The 17,767-nt window shown below is 44.9% G+C and overlaps 1 protein-coding gene across 1 annotated transcript; it reads right to left on the reverse strand.

Annotated features, from left to right (window-relative positions):
• Window positions 1-285: 285 nt before the first annotated feature.
• ttc9b (tetratricopeptide repeat domain 9B) lies at window positions 286-17,316 on the reverse strand. The gene is made up of 3 exons (XM_078533113.1): window positions 16,818-17,316; window positions 3,996-4,178; window positions 286-380 (listed from the first exon to the last, which is right to left on the reverse strand). Exons 1-3 carry the CDS (start codon window positions 17,314-17,316, stop codon window positions 286-288), a joined length of 777 nt encoding a protein of 258 aa, XP_078389239.1.
• Window positions 17,317-17,767: the final 451 nt, after the last annotated feature.

Below are 17,767 nucleotides of genomic sequence, written 5' to 3' on the forward strand. Positions count from 1 at the left end.
AAAGCTCGCTCCGCTGGGGGGAGAAATTATTGACAATAACATGCAGTAGCGTTCCTTGACTGTACAAACCTCTGATCAAAATCGCAGGGACATTCCAAGCCTGCTTTGTTGATAGGTTAATAATCTCTGGGTGCCCTGACTATAGACTCTCAGACCACCCCCGTTCCCCAGGGACATAGGTCTGTCTGCTTGTTCTGAAAATAATACCCAAACATTGATGCTCTCATTAACACTAGCTCCACTCTGCACTAAAGGAGTATATGTCCATGGATGCCGTGCATTTTATTAACCAATCATCTCCTTAGATCCCTCTTGCTCCCTCTGATTGGATCGATTCATCTTTATCTCTGTCAGTTGGATGTATCTGAAGACATTTGTGTCTGTGAGAAAACAGAGGGAGAAAAGTCAGTTCAGGCAAGCTCCAAACCTGACACGATAACTAATCATCCTGTCTCACCCAATCTATTGTGGTGGCCTTTCCTCTCTCGCTTTTTTTTAATCCAGTTTTTCTTCTCTCCCTCAAAGTTATAACATTTTGGGATGCGGTTGATGAGTACTTTGGGGCAGGATGTGTTGTGGCTTGGGAGGAACAGGTGAGTTTGGACCTTTGGTTCCCTAATCTCTCCATCACTGAGGATTTTCCTTACCTCATGTCTGGGTCTGTTGTAGATTAATTGATGGAGGTGGATGACCATGATTAATCAATAATCCCATTACAGCATCTACCAGGATCGCTCCCAGTGTGCCAGTTTAGCCTTCAGCCAACTGAGGAAGAGTGTTCAAGGACCAGGACCTCAAACCCAAGACTAAGGCCATGGTTTACCAGGCAGCAGTGATTCCCACGCTCCTATCTGCTTTGGAGACTTGGACAACCTACAGCAGGCACCCCAAAGCTGGAGAAATCCCACCAGCGGCACCTTCACAAGGTCCTCCAAATCCAGTGGTAAGAAAGGTGATCCAACAGCAGCATCGTCCCCCAAAACAACTTGCCCAGCATCCAGGTGGAAGCTCAAAACCAGGGCAGGACATGTCGTTCATGTCCCTGACACCAGACTCCTGAAGCAATTGCTCTACTCAGAACTGAGTCACGGCAGGAGGTTCCACAAAAACAGCGGAAACGCTTCAGGGATGTCCTCAAAGCATCCCTGAAGATGTCTAACATCCCCGCTGACTCATGGGAGTCCCTGGCTTGTGACTGACCAAAATGGAGAAGGTTCATTCGGGAAGGAACCGAGAGACTTTGTCGGGAACACACAGAGGTGAAGTCGGAGGGAGCGCACAAACTTCCAAACAAGTCATCTACCCAAACCTTCAAGCACCACCTGCCCCACACGGGGCAGAGTCTGCAGATCACCCATTGGACTTATCAGCCATCTCAGAACCCCATCGAACCAGAGTGGAAGTCATCCTCAATCCCAAGGAACTGCCTAAGAGAGAGAGAGGGTTAGAAGGTGAACTAGAAGGATTTTAGTCTTTTATCACTCACCAAGTCCTATGGAGGACAATAGGTCTCAAAAGCATCCACTGGACTTTAGCAGTTTGCACTGATTATTATCTCATTGGCACACAGACCTGTAGAGTGAGATGTCCCTGTTTTACCAGGTCCGGATCACACTAAGTGGATAAGTGTCAAACTGAGGCTTTGAGGGGTTTGGGAGAACGGGGAGGGAATGAAAGAGAAGACTTGTTTCCTTGTGGTTCTATGGACTACCTGATGCTTTGCTATAGTGGCATTGAGAGTGTTCTCGAAGAAACCTGGTATCACAGTCTCTGGCCAAAAGAGATTTCCAGGCCAAGCAGAATTATGATGGAAGATGATTTATCAAAGGGGAAAATGAAATGATAAGCATTGACAAAGGAAGCATTTATATAACACCTTTAATATAGTAAACCGTCTCAAGGTGTATCACAGGAGCGATTATCACACCAAGCATCAATAACATGTTAATAGGACAGGTGCCCAAAAGCTTGGTCAAAGAGGTGGGTTATAAAGAGCATCTTAAAGGAAGAGAGAGGTGGAGAGTTTTAGGGAGCGAATTCCTGAGCTTAGGAGCGATTCATATCAGGGATGCACAAGAGGCTGGAATTGGAGGAGAACAGAGATTTCAGAGAGTTTTTAGGGCTGGGAGAGGTTGCAGAGCTAAGGAGAAGGCGAGGCCACGAAACAAGTTTGCAATGGAGGCATTTCCATGAGGAAAAATGGAAAAATAAGGAGAAACCTGTTTGTGATTATTTTGCAGAAATGTTACAAAGAAAAACTGCTGTCAACAAGTCCAGTCAAGTCCCAGACTCCATCACAAGGGAATTGGATTACAAGTCGAAGCCGATTATTCTGATTGAATCAAAATTTTCACCTGGCATCAAATAAGGAAAATATATTTTCTTTAATTTTCTGCGTATTTAGATGGAGGTAAATCTGAGTCTTGGCTGACCCTAAAAGGAAAGAACTTGCATTACTATAGCGCCTCTCACAACCTCGAGACATCCCAAACCGCTTTACAGCCAATGAAGCACTTATTGAAGTGTAGTCAACGTAGGAAACACAGCAGGTAATGTGTGCACAGCAAGATCCCACAAGCAGCAATGTGATAATGGCCAGATCACCTATTCCAATGATGTCGGGTGAGGGATGAAAGTTGGCCAGGGTGATAGCTGAAGATGTGTTCATTCACCTCGATTCAGGGACCAGCCAATACATTAAAGTGACCCAGAGTTCAAATGGGAACTGTCTTCCTTAACTTAAAGGGAGAGGCCTGGGGACAAGCTGGCTATATTGGCAGCAGGGCCTGGATGTTCAATGTGTAGATCGGTCAAGATTCAGGAGACCTGCCAATTGGCCAGTGCACTCTAGAGTGTCAATATACCCCTTGTGTAATGCTCTAATTCATCACCTCATGTGGGTGAACGGGACTTGGTGCAAGCTAGGATATGGGCAAGAGAGTTTTTGGATGAGCTGGAATAACCCCCATCAATACGGAATTATCTTGTAGTCAAATAAGTCAAAACTCTGAGTCATCAACAAGGATGATGTTGGGCAGGGTGGAATACAGTTATTTATGAATTACATTTGTCCTTCACAAGATGTCTAAGGATTAGTGCAACGTACCCAAGGTAGGGACATCTTGTGGTGTAGTGTAGCCAGAAGTTATGGGTTTGAGTCCCACTCCAGGACTTGATGGCCAAGGAAGGTGCGTTCATAATGCAGCCAAACAGGTTGAGTATCAACCTGCAAATCCTTCCAACACATGCCTATGGCAGGCTGTAAGAGTGGGAGAGATTCCTGGTCAGTCATGTGATGGAAAGAAAGGTGGAACCTCTGCCATCACTACCCATAGCTCCAGACAGCAACATGCATGTAAAAGAGCATGTTGCCACAGCAACTCGGTCTCCTTGGGGGCCAGTTGGCTGGACGATCGGGTGTGGATCAGATTGGTGCTAACAGCATGGGGTCTGATCCCTGTTCCGGCTGGGGTGGATTTGGGACCTCCCTCCTTGCCCTGCCTGTGGTGGAGATCGTGGCAATATGGGCTAGACCTGCCTTTGGGCAGTGAACTGAAGAAGAACTAACATGGCAGAATGGCTGGTTTTACCTTGGTGATCACCCTCGTCTTGGTCCTCTGCATGCATCATTCACTCAATTCTCCATCCCTCTCTCCACAATGGGCAGCCACTGTCTGAAATTCTCTACCTAGTTCTTGTCTCCTTGTCTCACTCCTAGAGTCACTATGGCAGCACAGAAGGAGGCCATTTGGCCAACCGAGTCCATGCTAGCTCTCTGGAGAGCAATCCAATCAACTCCCATTTTCAAAACCTTTCCATTAGATTGTGCCCCTCAATTCTCCTCTCCAAGTTCCTCCTCCTTTTTCCCAACCCTTTGTGCCCTTTCTCCTCCCTATTGTAACATCCTTGAAGACTCCAGTCTGGAGAGGAGGGGTTGCTGTCTAAGTGAAGTTGCTGGTTAAAATCAAAGTGCTGTCAGTGTTGTGCATCCTTACCTGAGGGCTCCCGGTCTTTTGCTTCTTTTAAGTACTGCAGGGCGCTCTCACAATCTCCAAGATGATAGAAGGCGATGCCCGCTCTATACATGGCTTTGAAATTGTCCTTGTGTTTTCCAAGGATTTTCAAGCAGTACTCTTTCACCCGTTCATAGTTCACCAGCTCTGCCTGTAGAAGGCATGCTAGAGGAGAGGGAGAGAGAGTCAGATCCCGAGATTTTATGTCAACATATTGAGGAGGAGGAAAGGTTGTCTGTCCCACACAACCCCTCCCCTCCAACAACAACCAGCATTTATATAGCGCCTTTAACATGGTTAAAGGTTACTTCACAGGAACCAAATTTGACACCGAGCAACATAAGGAGATACCCGGTCAGGTGACAAAAGGTTAGGTCAAAGATATAGGTTTTAAAGGAAAGGTTGGAAAGAGAGGATGACAGGTTTAGGGACGGAATTCCAGAGCTCAGGGCCCCAGGCAGCTGAAGGCACGGCCGCTAATTGTGGGGGCGACTAAAAGTGGGGATGCTCAGGAGGCCAGGATTGGAGGAGAGCAGAGAGGTCGGAGCGTTTTGGGGGCTGGAGGAGGTTGCAGGGATCTGCAGAGAGTCAAAACAATGAGTGACATGTGGTGATTCTGTCAGAAACTCCTCTTTGACCCATGACGTGTCATTGTGCAATCCCCATCCACTCCCAGTCCCGTCAATCGTTACCCACAACAATTCTCCGCGCGCTTGTTCTAAATGCTCTCAATTAAAGAAAGTATTTGCATTTCTATAGCGCCTTCCCCTCAGGATGTCCCAAAGCACTTTACAGCCAATGGAATAATTTTGAAGTGTGGTCACTGTTGTACTGTAGGGAGCGTGGCAGCCAAATGATGCAAGGCAATCCCCCACAAACAGCAAGGTGGTAATGATCAGAGAAGCTGTTTTTTTTAGTGCTGGTGTCTGTGGGATAATTATTGGCCAGGTCACAGGAGAGAACTCCCCTGCTCTTCTTCAATGAAAGCCATGGAATCTTTTACCCTCGAGAGGGCACGCACATCATGCTTTAATGTCTCATCTAAAAGACAGCACCTCCAACAGTGCAGCACTCCCTCAGTACTGCAATGGGAGTGTCAGCCTGATGTCATGCTCAAGTCTCTGGAGTGGGGATTGAATCCACCACCCCCAGACTCCAAGGAAGAGGTGCTACCTTAAATGCATCAATGTTATTTGCATCAACCACTGCATATGTTAGCAGGTTTCCACATTCTCACCACGCTAAACAGAAATCCTATTTCACCAAGACATTCTTGTAAATTTCTGTTTCTCGGGATTCAACGTGTTTATTGATGAGGACTGAGCAGACACCCTGGTTCTCCCTGGAAATAAATAAAATCTATTATTGTCTTTACTTCAGTCAGTGTCTCAATCTATTTTCTGTTGTTTCCTTTGCTCCAGTCTACTCTACGAGGCATAATTACTCTTTCACTGTCTCCACAGCAACATGCAGTCTCATCTCACCTCCCCAGCATCTGTGTCATGTTGGTGAATCCTTTCTGTATTTTGAAAGCAGTCTCAAAATGGAGATTTAAAATCATAGGAGTTGTTTTTTTGATTGCCTTCCCCTCCCCTCCCCTACCATTCCAACCTTTAATGTCGAAGAAAGTTGAGGCACCATTTACAATTGAGTCCCAAATAAATAACAGCAAATCTGAATTAAAAACACAAAATGTTACAGCTGCTGGGTAACATTAGGCAGAGGAAGGGAGTTCTGAAGCCATAAAGCTAACCCCTTTTTAAGTGTGACTTGTTGACTTGTGCACAGTAAGATCCCACAAACGGCAATGCGATGAAGGGCAGATCATCTAGTTGCAATGACATCGGTGTATGTTTAAATATTGACCCCAAGGCACCGGGGAGAATTCCCCTGCTTTGCTCAGTTGAAGATCCTGCGACATTATTCGAAAAGGATTTGCCTCTCAAACAACACCCCCGAACACAGTTCTGAAGAAAAGTCATGGGACTCGAAATGTTAACTCTGTTTCTCCCTCCACAGACGCTGCCAGACCTGCTGGGTTTTTCCAGCACTTTCTGTTTTTATTTCAGATTTCCAGCATCCGCAGTATTTTGCTTTTATTACACTTTAATAAGCGTTTGTCTCATTTGATGTTTGTGGGAACTTACTGCGTGCAAATTGGCTGCTGCTTTTGCCAACGCAATGTGGTTTTTTAAAATTCATTCACGAGATGTGGGTGTCGCTGGCTGGACTAGTGTTTATTGCCCATCCCTAATTGCCCTTGAGAAGGTGGTGGTGAGCTGCCTTCTTGAACAGCTGCAGTCCCTGTGGTGTAGGTACACCCACAGCGCTGTTAGGGAGGGAGTTCCAGGATTTTGACCCAGAGACAGTGAAGGAACGGCCGATATAGCCCCAAGTCAGGATGGCGAGTGACTAGGAGGGGAACTTCCAGGTGGTGGTGTTCCCTCTATCTGCTGCCCTTATCCTTCTAGATGGTAAAGGTCGCAGGTTTGGAAGGTACTGGCGAAGGAGCCTTGGCGAGTAAATGGAGTTAAGATGCAGATCAGCCATGATCTTATTGAACGGCAGAACAGACTCAAGGGGCTGAATGGCCTCCTCTTGCTCCTACATTCTTAGGAGGTGGGAATAGGGTGCAGGGTGGCAGAGCAGTGAGGGTGAGCAGTGGTAGATAGGGAACTGGACATTTTACATCAGGATAGGTAGGTCATAGGTGGCAGGGCAGGTAGGGGCTGGTATCATGGAATTCAGGAAGGAGGTTGTTCACCACCACCTTCTCAAAGGCAATTAGGGATGGGTAATAAATGTTGGCCCTATTGATGCCCATGACATCCATGGAAGAATAATAAAAATATACAGCCAAAAATGTATATATAGAAAGAAAAGGCTACATTTATATAGCCCCTTTCCCCCTCAGGACATCCCAAAGTGCTTTACAACCAATGAAATGCTTTTGATATGTAGTCTCTTCTGCACGAAAGGAAAAGTAATAGAATTGAAAAGTTGGGAATTTATGCTCAACTTATACTGAACCTTGTACTGCACTTAGAGGACTGAGTGCAGATCTGGTCACCATCAAAGGTTATAGAGGCACTGGAGAGGGTGCAGAGATTTACAAGGATGATCCCAGAAATGCGTGCGTATATATATCAGGAAAGGGTTGACGACTGGGTCTCTTTTCTCCTGAAAAAAGGCTGAAGCATGACCTAATCGAGGTCTTTAAAATTTTGCCAGGTTTTGATAGAGTGGATAAGGGAAAATGTTTCCTCTTGAGGGGCAGAACTAGAGGCCATCAATATAAAACAGTCACTGAGAAATCCAATAGGGAATTCAGGAGAAACTTCTTTACCCAGGGAGTGGTGAGAGTGTGGAACTTGCTCCCACAGGAAGTGGTTGAGATGCACAGTATAGATGTATTTAAGGGGAAACTCGACAAACATAGAGGTAGATGGGAATAGAGGGTTATGATGATAGATTTAGATGAGGACAGACTCAGCGGAGCAATAAATGCTGGCATGTACTGGTTGGGCTGAATGGCCTGTTTCTGTACCGTATATCCAACGTAACCCTGTGTACAATTTTCACACAGCAAGATCCCACAATTGGGAATATGATGATGAAGAGATCATCTGTTTTTTAGATGATTGAGGGATAAGTGAGGACCTTGGGGTGACTCTGCTGCGTACTGGCCAGACAAATACACTGCTTTTGTACCATGTTCTAACGCTTCACCTCATACTGATCTCAGTGCAGTGGCAAACCTGTAACTTTACCCTAATGTTATACAGCTCCAACCTGATATCAGACAGCTGGGTGTTACTGGGACACAAATGGGCGCAGTCTGATTTGACTGTAATGCCGGTGACAGAAAGTGTTGAGGCTAAACACAGGCATTGCCACTGAAGGTTGATGACGCCTGTCCTGACAGCTGATTGATAACACCAGTGCCAGTCTACGTTTCTCACAACCTTCCCCCAGTGGGAATCTACACAGGCATGTCAACACAGCCAAGGTGATGCAGAAGAGAAAGCAGATGAAACATTTAAACCCAATCCTATTCACCCAAACCAACTGTTCATAGCGCCTTCTCCCATCATAGTGCTGACTGTTAGGGTGACTGTGCTATATTAATGCATTCAGGTGAAATTCTTTTCTCAGTTATTTTAATGGCGTTGTTATTACTTTCTTCATCAGCATTGCTTTTGTATATTTAGTTTTTTATGTCTCTGTAAATATTGTAAATTTGTGTTTAAGTGTTTGTACATAGATATGGTAGGGAGGTCTCATGGTGCAGTGGGTACCATCCCTATCTCTGGGCCAGAAGCTCTGGGTTCAAGTCCCACTTCAGGACTTGATGGCCACAGAAGGTGTGTTCATAACGCAGCCAAACAGGTGGATTATCAGCCTGTAAATCCTTCCAATGATAGGAGAGTTCCTGGTCAGCCATACTGCAGAAGGCAACGGCAAACTACTGCAGTACTTTGCCAAACATAATCATGGACCAATCCAATGGAAGTCCATGGTCACCAATACCCTCCTAGGGCACGGGACCTGGAGGAGGAGGACATAGAAATGGTAGCTGGAAATGTTCCTCATTCTTAACCCTCCTCTCCAACCTTGATTTCTATTTTCTTTCTATAAGGAATGCATTGTGTTTAAGATGTGAGATAAATGTAATTCGTTGTTGATCATTTGTGTTGTAAATGAGGAAAATCCCAACATTATATATAAATCTTGTAGCTGGTAAGTGAAAATTAATTTGTCAGTACAGTGCTAATAACAGAGCTTTAATTATCATACAACAGGCACTTTAAACATTTGTAATTTTTAGCAATTAATACGTTTCCACCCATTTCATGCTCATGTATACTTTAATAGCAGCACTTTCCAGCTCTATGTTCTCATTAAGGCATTAATTTATCAATAAATATTTTGGTATTTTTATTAGTCAGAGCTGGGCAAACATCCAATAGAGAGACTCAGTGAGGCAGTTCCACAAACACACCCCAATGCACAACAGATGCACACCCCAACACACACCAACTGACACACAAAGACACAAAAACATACATCTCAACACAAACAAACATTCACACACAAACACACAGAAACATTCACACGCACAATCCAACACACATAGATGCACACCACACATTTACACACCTCAGTACCGGCACACAGAGAGATGGACACATACACACCCACACACCCCAACACAGACACAAACACAGACACACTCCAACACCCATAGACACACTCCCATTTCAACACACAAGCAAACTCACATGCACACACAAACACACTCATACCCCCAAAAAACATACACTTGCTTACACAGCTACACACACACGTTTCCACTCCAAAGCACAGACATGCAAACTCACAAACACTCAAGCACATACAAATAAACTCACACAGGCACAAACTTACACACAAACAACTCACGTACAAACACAGACAAACTCACAAACACACACCCGCATACACACATAGACCAGCCACCTCAGCAGCTGCTGCTGCAGCAAGTGGAAAATTCACACCAGAAGCTGTAATAACAATAAAGCCCCAGGGATTGATCCACAGGCTCTTAGTAAATAAACAGAGGTTCTGCCTAGAGAAGTGAATTCACGCCCATATAGAGCTTCCATTACTCAGTAATCATAAACTGGGAGAAGTATTTACAACTGTGCATTAAGAGCATTATAGTATAAAGAAGTATCAGCGATTGTGAGAATAGATTCATTCTACCTTCCTGAAAAAAATGACCACTGATGTGTAATTGAATACTTCACATTAGCCTTTTACCCTTATCTTGCTGCCAGTTGATCCTCAGTTGTGCTGAAATAAACACTAACATTACACTAACAAAGCTCCACAAGTGGTGTTATCAATGAATTAAAACAGATAATGTTGGAAGCACTGGATAGTCAGTCTGAGAGAGACAAAGTGCTGGGGATTGAGGGTCACATGTCTTAAGAACACCAAAGGGCTCTAATGAAAGAAAAACAGAAAATGCTGGAAAAGCTCAGCAGGTCTGGCAGCATCTGTGGAGAGAGCTCTGAAGAAGAGTCATACGGACTCGAAACATTAACCCTGTTTCTCTCTCCACAGATGCTTCCAGAGTTGTTGAGCTTTTCCAGCATTTTCTGTTGTGATTTCAGATTTCCAACATCGAATTCTAATGAGAGGTTGCACTCAGAAATTTTAAACTGTCTCTTCTCAAATGCTGTCTCATTTGCTGTGCATATTCAGAAACTATGAGCTTTTATTCCTATCGATTACATTTCTTAATTTCTCACTTTACCAAAGAAAGAACGTGCACTTATATAGCGCCTTTCACAACCTCAAGACGTCCTAAAGCCAACGAAGCACGTTTTGAAGTGTAATCACTGTTGTAAGGTAGGAAATGTGGCAACCAATTTGCACACAGTAAGCTCCTGCAACCAGCAATGTGATAATGGCCAGATAATCCGGTTTTTGTTTGTGTGATGTTGGTTGAGGGATAAATGTTCACCAGGATACTGGGGAGAACTATCCTCCACTTTTTCAAAATAGTGCTAAGGGGTCTTTTACAACCACCTGAGAGGGTAGACACGGCCTCGATTTAAAGCACCAACGAAAAGGCAATGTCTCTCAGAGTGTTGCACTCTCTCAGTGACACTGGGATGCCCCTCTACCCCTGAACCCACGGCAGCAGCTGAGATACAAGACCGAAAGGGTATCGGGGGACCTGTCAGCCTCCAGTTCTGAAGAAACCCGAGTACACTTTCATATTCTTCCATCTATTGTTGTTGCTTTTATTTCTTCATCAGAGAGTTTCTTGAGCCCTAATATGTTATCTACCACATTTAATATCCTGCAGCAAATCCCACCAACATCACAACTGAATGGAGCAAAAACAAAAAACATTGGAAAAACTCAGCGGGTCTGACAGCATCTGTGGAGAGAAGGACAGAGTTAACGTTTCGAGTCCGTGTGACTCTTCTTCAGTCTTTCCCTCAGTGTTTCAGGCTTCCGGCATCCGCAGGATTTTGCCTTTATCACAGCAGAATGGAGTGTTGGTTGCTGTGCAGGGAACATGAGTTTGGTTTAAAGATCCTGGGGGCAGGTGCATCCGCTGAGTTTGAGTGAGTGCAGTGTCGGTGTGCAACAGAGTGTAGAATGATACAACACAGGAGGCCATTCAGCCCATTGTGTGCTGGATGTGCACTACATTCCCAATTTGCTTTGTTAATTACCGGATAATTATTCCACCTTTTATGCAGTGGAATGTGTGTCTTCCTTTACTCTTTTGTTTTTCTCTGTTCGATCATAAGTTTTCCTGCACAGTTGGCCTAGCTGCAGCATGAAAGCAGGATGCAATGTTGATGGTGTTATTGATCCTAAGGCACTTTGTGATCAATTCACCAGCGCTCCCAACAGAGAAACCTTAACAAGGTTTCAGAAATACCTTTAACAAACACTCCAACAGGCAGGAGGCTCAAATGATATCCACTACCCAATGCCACCTGTACCAGGTGCTAGAATCAGTATCAAGAGAATTAGTTTGCAACTGGATATGCCAACAACCATTGAGATGCTGGTCCAGGTACTTAGACAAGACAGGGAAGGCAAATCTGTGCCGTACGATTGGCTACAACAACAACTTGCATTTAAATGACAACTTTCATTCCAAGGTGCTTCACAGGCGCATGGACCAGATAAGATCTGACCCTGAGCCACTTAAGGAGATGTTAGGGCAGGTGACCCAAAAGCTTGGTCAAAGAGGCAGGTTTTAAGGCAAGAGGTGAGCCTCCCAAAATGTTTCACAGCCAATGAAATACATTTGGAAGTGTAGCCACTGTTTGAGTGTAGGAAACGTGGCAGCCAATTTTCGCACGGCAAGATCCCACAAACAACAATGCGGGAATGATAAGAGCATTTGCATTTTAGCGATTTTCAGTTCGGGGATAGATGTTGGCCAGGGCACCAGGGAGAACTCCCCTGCTCTCCCTCAGGGCAGAATTTTAGGGCCCCCTCCCGCTGGCGGGATTTCCCAGTCCCGCTGAAGTCAATGGGCTTTTAAGCGGCTCGCCACATTTTCCGACTCCTCCCCCTCAGAATGGGGCAAGTGAGGGAGGCAAGTTTTTTTTGAAGTAACTTCCAAGTTAGCTGTGTGCAGTGATTGAGGGGGGTGGGGACAGCAGGCGAATGAGCTAAGATGGGCCGAATGCCTTCCTCATCAAACATTTATTGTGGCGTTGGCTTGAGCTGCCAAGAAAAGGTGGAGGAGGCAGTGCACAAAACCGGGGAATGTTTGGAAAGGTAAGGAAGATGAGCAAGATATCAGGATGGGAAGCAGGTCCCTGTATGACCTGCCTACAACTGCACAAACACCATGTAGAATGCAGGTATTGACAGGAGACTGGGAGCATCATATTCAACTGAAAATTGGTCCATGATATAAATGGCGAAGGGAATCTAAAAGTGAAGGAAAAATAACCACAAAACCAATGGAGTGGGAATATTCCATTTTCTATAATCGGTAAAAGAATTATTCAAAAAAAGTTGTGAAAAGCATTTAGGGAATTACTGACACCTACAAAATTCTGGGAGCTTGAAAACCTTGAACATAGCTTCATTGGCCCTTATTAAATGGCTGATCTTTTATGTCCCAGATAATTAATCTACTTCTCTGCACTACAATCTCTAGTCTTTCCACACTTCCGCATCTCATTAAGAGTCCGGCATGTTAGGGAAGAAAAGAGAAAGAGACAGTTTCCTCTCTGACGTTGTACCATAGAACCATTAAAAGGTTACAGCGTAGAAAGAGGCCATTTAGCCCATCATGTCTGTGCTGGCCAGAGCAAGATGAAAAAGAAACTAGCCGCTTATTTTAACCCCACTTTCCAGCACCTGCTCCATAGCCTTGCAGGTTACAGCATTTCAGATGCCGATCCAGGTACCTTTTAAATGAGTTGAGCGTTTCAGCCTCAACCACCGATTGGAATCCCATTTGGAATTTTGATTAGAATTATGATTATCTTGCACACAATGATTTTTCCCCTTCATGTCTTTTCAGGAAGAGTCATATACCATCCCCTGTTTACAAAATTACTTTCTTCCCCTTTTTGGTTTACCCCTAACCCAGCAGTTGGCCTCTGCCAGTGTCACTCGATAACGACCGGCTGGTGGGGGGGGTGGGTGAAATCTTCATGATCCAGAGAAACTGACCAAGTGAGTTTCTGTCTTTGGCTGTGAGGAGGTGTCTGATCTCTGCTCTGCCCTTAGCTGACTGAAACTTGGAATGGACACACAAAACGTTGGTGGGATGTTGGGACACATACCTCAGGGTCACTAGAGCCTGTTTCTGATCATCTTCAGTGGCTGAAGAGGAGTTTACCAGAATCATTTGTTCCCCCATTTGTACTTTAAAAAAAAACTTTTCCCATGCTCTTAGGAGATAAGTAGCTACTGGTGGTTCGAGACCATTGGATGTCATGATGCTTCAATGCAACACAGATGAATAGTTTGACCAATTGGTGATTTTCTGTCAAAATCAAGACTGACACTTCCAGTGCAGTACTGAGGGAGTGCTGCGCTGTCAGAGGTGTCATCTTGCAGGTGAGCCATTAAACCAAGGTTCCATCTGCCCTCTCAGGTGGGTACAAAAGATTCCATGGCATTATTTCAATGAGGAGCAGGGGAGTTCTATCCAGTGCCCTGCCCAATATTTATCCCCCAATCACTGAAACAGGTCACCTGTTTGTGGGATCTTGCTGTGCACACTTTGGCTGCTGTGTTTCCTACAATGGTGACTACACTTCAAAAGTATTTATTTGGCTGCAAAGAATTTTGGGACATTCTGAGGTCGTGAAAGGTGCAAAAATGCAACTTCTTATTCCTTTTCCATCTCCTCTTGTGGGAATATCATGGATATAAAGTTCTGCCTTATCAGTGCATGCCAAACATCATACAAAATCAATCCTCATATGACCTCTATACCTGTTGGTTAAGCGTTAATCTTTCCTTATGTTATGATTGACCAATTTTCTAAAATGAGACACTGATTGTTGTAAATAATAAAGAGCCTCTGGTCTCACATTGTAATATTATGTAGATAGTTCAGCAAATAGAAAACTCAGATCAGATCACAGTTAAATCAATAGAATCTTGGATATTGCAGAACTGTAAAATTCTTGCAATAATTATGCAGAACATTGATTTTTGAAATATTAATTCACCTCATACTCCATTGTGCAAGCAATAATGCAACTCCCATTAGAAATGAATTCCCCCTGTCCAAACATTTTCCATTCTCCCCAAACTACAGGCTCATGGAGAATGGGCCCATGTTCCCCTTTCTATTGCACCTTTTGGCTGTTCTGCTGTGTGACTCTAAGCATCCACAGGCAGCTGCTTCAAGGTTCACATTCTCATATGTCCGAACGCCTGCCTTTTCCAAGGCAAAAGCTACTCTCCTGTGGTGTTGTGCGATGAGCACTCTAGACAGTTTCCCTCCCCTCACTTGGAGCGTCAAGGCTGATTCTCTGAGGTCAGTCAAGTGAATCTGGGATCTTTCTGTCCTGTATTTCTCAGTATAACACCAGTTGGTGCATTTAACTACTGAGACACTGGAGCAGCAAAAACAATAGATTTTTCTTTATTTATATAAATCAGTGCAGAGAATGTGCAGTTGAATGGTAATGACGGAGGAAGGAGGTTCTGTGCAATCATGAATTGAACCATTTTGTCGATGATTAGAAAACATTAATTTATTGCTGCCTAGATGGTTAGTAGTTTGCAGGTATTACAACACAGCAATACAATGAATGGTTCAGTTTGTGCTGAGGATTGGCATACAGCCTTAAAACACAAAAAACACCATCGAGACTCGAGAAACCAAAACTGGAGTGGTTATAATGCCATCTGAATCCTGAGTTTATAACACACCCTCCATTGAGACTTTATTCAATAAAATATACATTTTGTATAAAATTTTGCAATTCACACTGTTTACTGGTTCTCCAATAGGTAAGTGGATTGTCCAGTAGATTCCTAAGCATTACAAGCCGGGCAGTTCCAAGACTCAATGTTTGGTCTCTTCTGAAGTGAGAGATCTCAGCTGGTGTTCGTGGGAATGCTAGAAGTGGTCTCCAAATCTTTGGGATAAGGAAGTGAATCAATCAGCAGGATTATCACTCCAGGCTCCTATCTGGTGACCCATGTTGTGTGTGGGCATTAGCTTTGGCTAAGATTAGGTTCAGCTATGATAACCCCACCTACCAGCTCTCAGTGACTAGGCCAACATATGAAGAATTGACATTTATGCCATATAGGAACATAGGAGCAGGAGGGGTCCATTCAGCTCCTCAAGCTCCACCATTCAACGAGTTCATGGCAGTTTGTCTAACTCAATACCATTTCCTGCAGTATCCCCATATCCCTGATGCCTTTAATACCCAGAAATTTAGAAATCTCTGACTTGAACATACTCAATGACTGGGCTTCCATGTCTCTCTGGGGTAGAGAATTCCAAAGATTCACCACCCTCTGAGTGAAGAAATTCCTCCTCATCTCAGTCCTGAATAGCCTGTCCCTCATTCTGAGAAGGTGCCACATCTGGAGGGTCTCAGTTTGGATTTAGGCTTCTCAGGAGAGTAAGAGAAAGGATTGGGAGTGATTTCCAAATTATATTCCCTGCAGGAGATTAAGGTACTTTGTGATATCACTGCTACAGGTTTACCGCAAATGGTTTGTTACAATGAGCTCCCACACACCAGATAGGAATTTATTCAGGATAACAGGCTGGAATGCATTAAGAGCAATGCACCACAAGCTCCAGATGATAGTATTCTGATACTCGTGTTTTACATCTTTGAAGCAGACCCAACCCTGATTATTCAGGTGGAGGCTGTGACCAGTTGAATAGCATTTTCATGGTCTTGTTCCCTGCTGAATAATAGAAAACATTAGAGTTCAAATTCTGCATTAGTGGGTTTGAAATGCTACTGAACTGCATGACTGGAACTGCGGTGATATGAGATTTTATTCAATTCTATGTGACAGGGGTTATTATATAACCAGAGCTGATGTAGTGTCCTGGGATGACACTTTTATACCCATGAACTCACAACTCAAGACAATGAGCTAGTGGAGGCTTTCTCATACCTGGACAAGTGACATACAATTAGGGTCCGAGAGGGTATATTTCACTCTGTCAATGATGGACTTGGGTGCTGCGGGAATTCAAAGGGGGAATATAGGCCTTTCAAAGAGTGGAGTCCCTAGAACTGAGTGTGTTTATGAAGATATCTCGCATACTGTAATAAAAAGGTTTTATTAATGCTGGAAATACTCAGCAGGTCAGGCAACGCCTGCGTGGACAGAGGAACAGAGTTAATGTTTCAGGTCGGTGAGCTTTCATCAGCAGATGTACTGTACCTTGTGCACAAGTCTCCTTGTCGCCTTCCCAGGAATTCTCAAGCGCTCCCGGGCTACCTGTAATCTCACAGGTGAAATTTCCTCGCCTTAGTTACACGGCGACCCAAATTAATAAATGGACCCGCGTAACAAAGCCAAAGGATTTTGAGAGGGAGGGTGGGAATTGCGTTCGTGTTGGAAGCCCCTTTTAAGTTGCTAAATTCATAAGGGAGAGAGCGAGTGACAGTGAGAATGTGCACGGTGATTGTTAACAACGAATCTCCATAAACTCAACCTGGTCCGGCTTTAGTGGACAGTTAGACGCCGGGAGATGGCCATTCGATTCTAGGGCTGGTCCATGCAACGAGTTGAACTCGTGTTAAAATGAAAAATGACAGCTCTCACCTGCTAAACTGTCGTAACAATCGATCTCGGTGCTTTCGATGAGTCGTTTCTGCTCCTCGGTTAGCCTGATGTGCATTTTGCTCAGGGCTTTCACTTCTGCGCCCGAAGCCTCGCTGATCCGGATCCCTTTTAGCTGCAGTAGAGCCCGGTGATACTTTCCGATCGCCTCCCGGAATTTTTTATCCCTGTAGCACTGGTTCCCCTCCGTCTTGAAGCTCACCGCCTTCTGGATCTTGCGGGCGCTTTCAGCTTCCTCGTCCCTGTGGTGGGCTGGAGGGTTCCTGGGGTCCGCCGCTGCCCTCAGGGGGTCCCGGCTGCTGGCGGAAGGCTGGCCGGCTCCCCTCGCCCCCGTCCCAGGCTGCCTCTTCGCAATGCCCCCTAGGCTGATGCTCTGCGTCTTCAGAGAATTCTTGGCTTCCATTTCTCCTACAGGCAGACCATTTTTCGCCAGATCCGAAACCTGTCGCCTCTTGATGGTCTGTAGCAGTTTGCTGTGCATATATGAGGGCGGTTGTCGGTGTGGCTTAACCCTAGTAATCGGCGAGGTTCTTGCAAGCCCACAGCTGTCCTTCAGCACCATGGACAGAGCGCAGGCTCACAGCGCACAGCCGGTGGACCATCTCACTGCAGCAGCGCCCGTTTCTCCCCATTAACCCTTTGAGGTGTCCACATTTAACCTCAATTTCCAAAAAAAAACACACACAGAGTTGCTACAATCCCAGGATTGGGTGCAAGGTTGTATCTCCCCCCCCTGTAATGTGCTCCTGCAATATATTCGCAGCAAAGGTTCATAGCCAATGCTGAATCTGTATTTTAACTCTGCATTTTGCCACAGTTCATACCACTGACCACTGAACTCGGTGTCGTCTGCGCCCCCGGGTTGGGATTTCTTTCAAGTCGGATATTTCCCATGGACACGATGGCAATTTGAACTTTGTTGGGATTAGCAG

This window comes from Cetorhinus maximus, chromosome 32 (genome assembly GCF_964194155.1).
Source record: "Cetorhinus maximus chromosome 32, sCetMax3.hap1.1, whole genome shotgun sequence".
Classification (NCBI taxonomy): domain Eukaryota; kingdom Metazoa; phylum Chordata; class Chondrichthyes; order Lamniformes; family Cetorhinidae; genus Cetorhinus; species Cetorhinus maximus.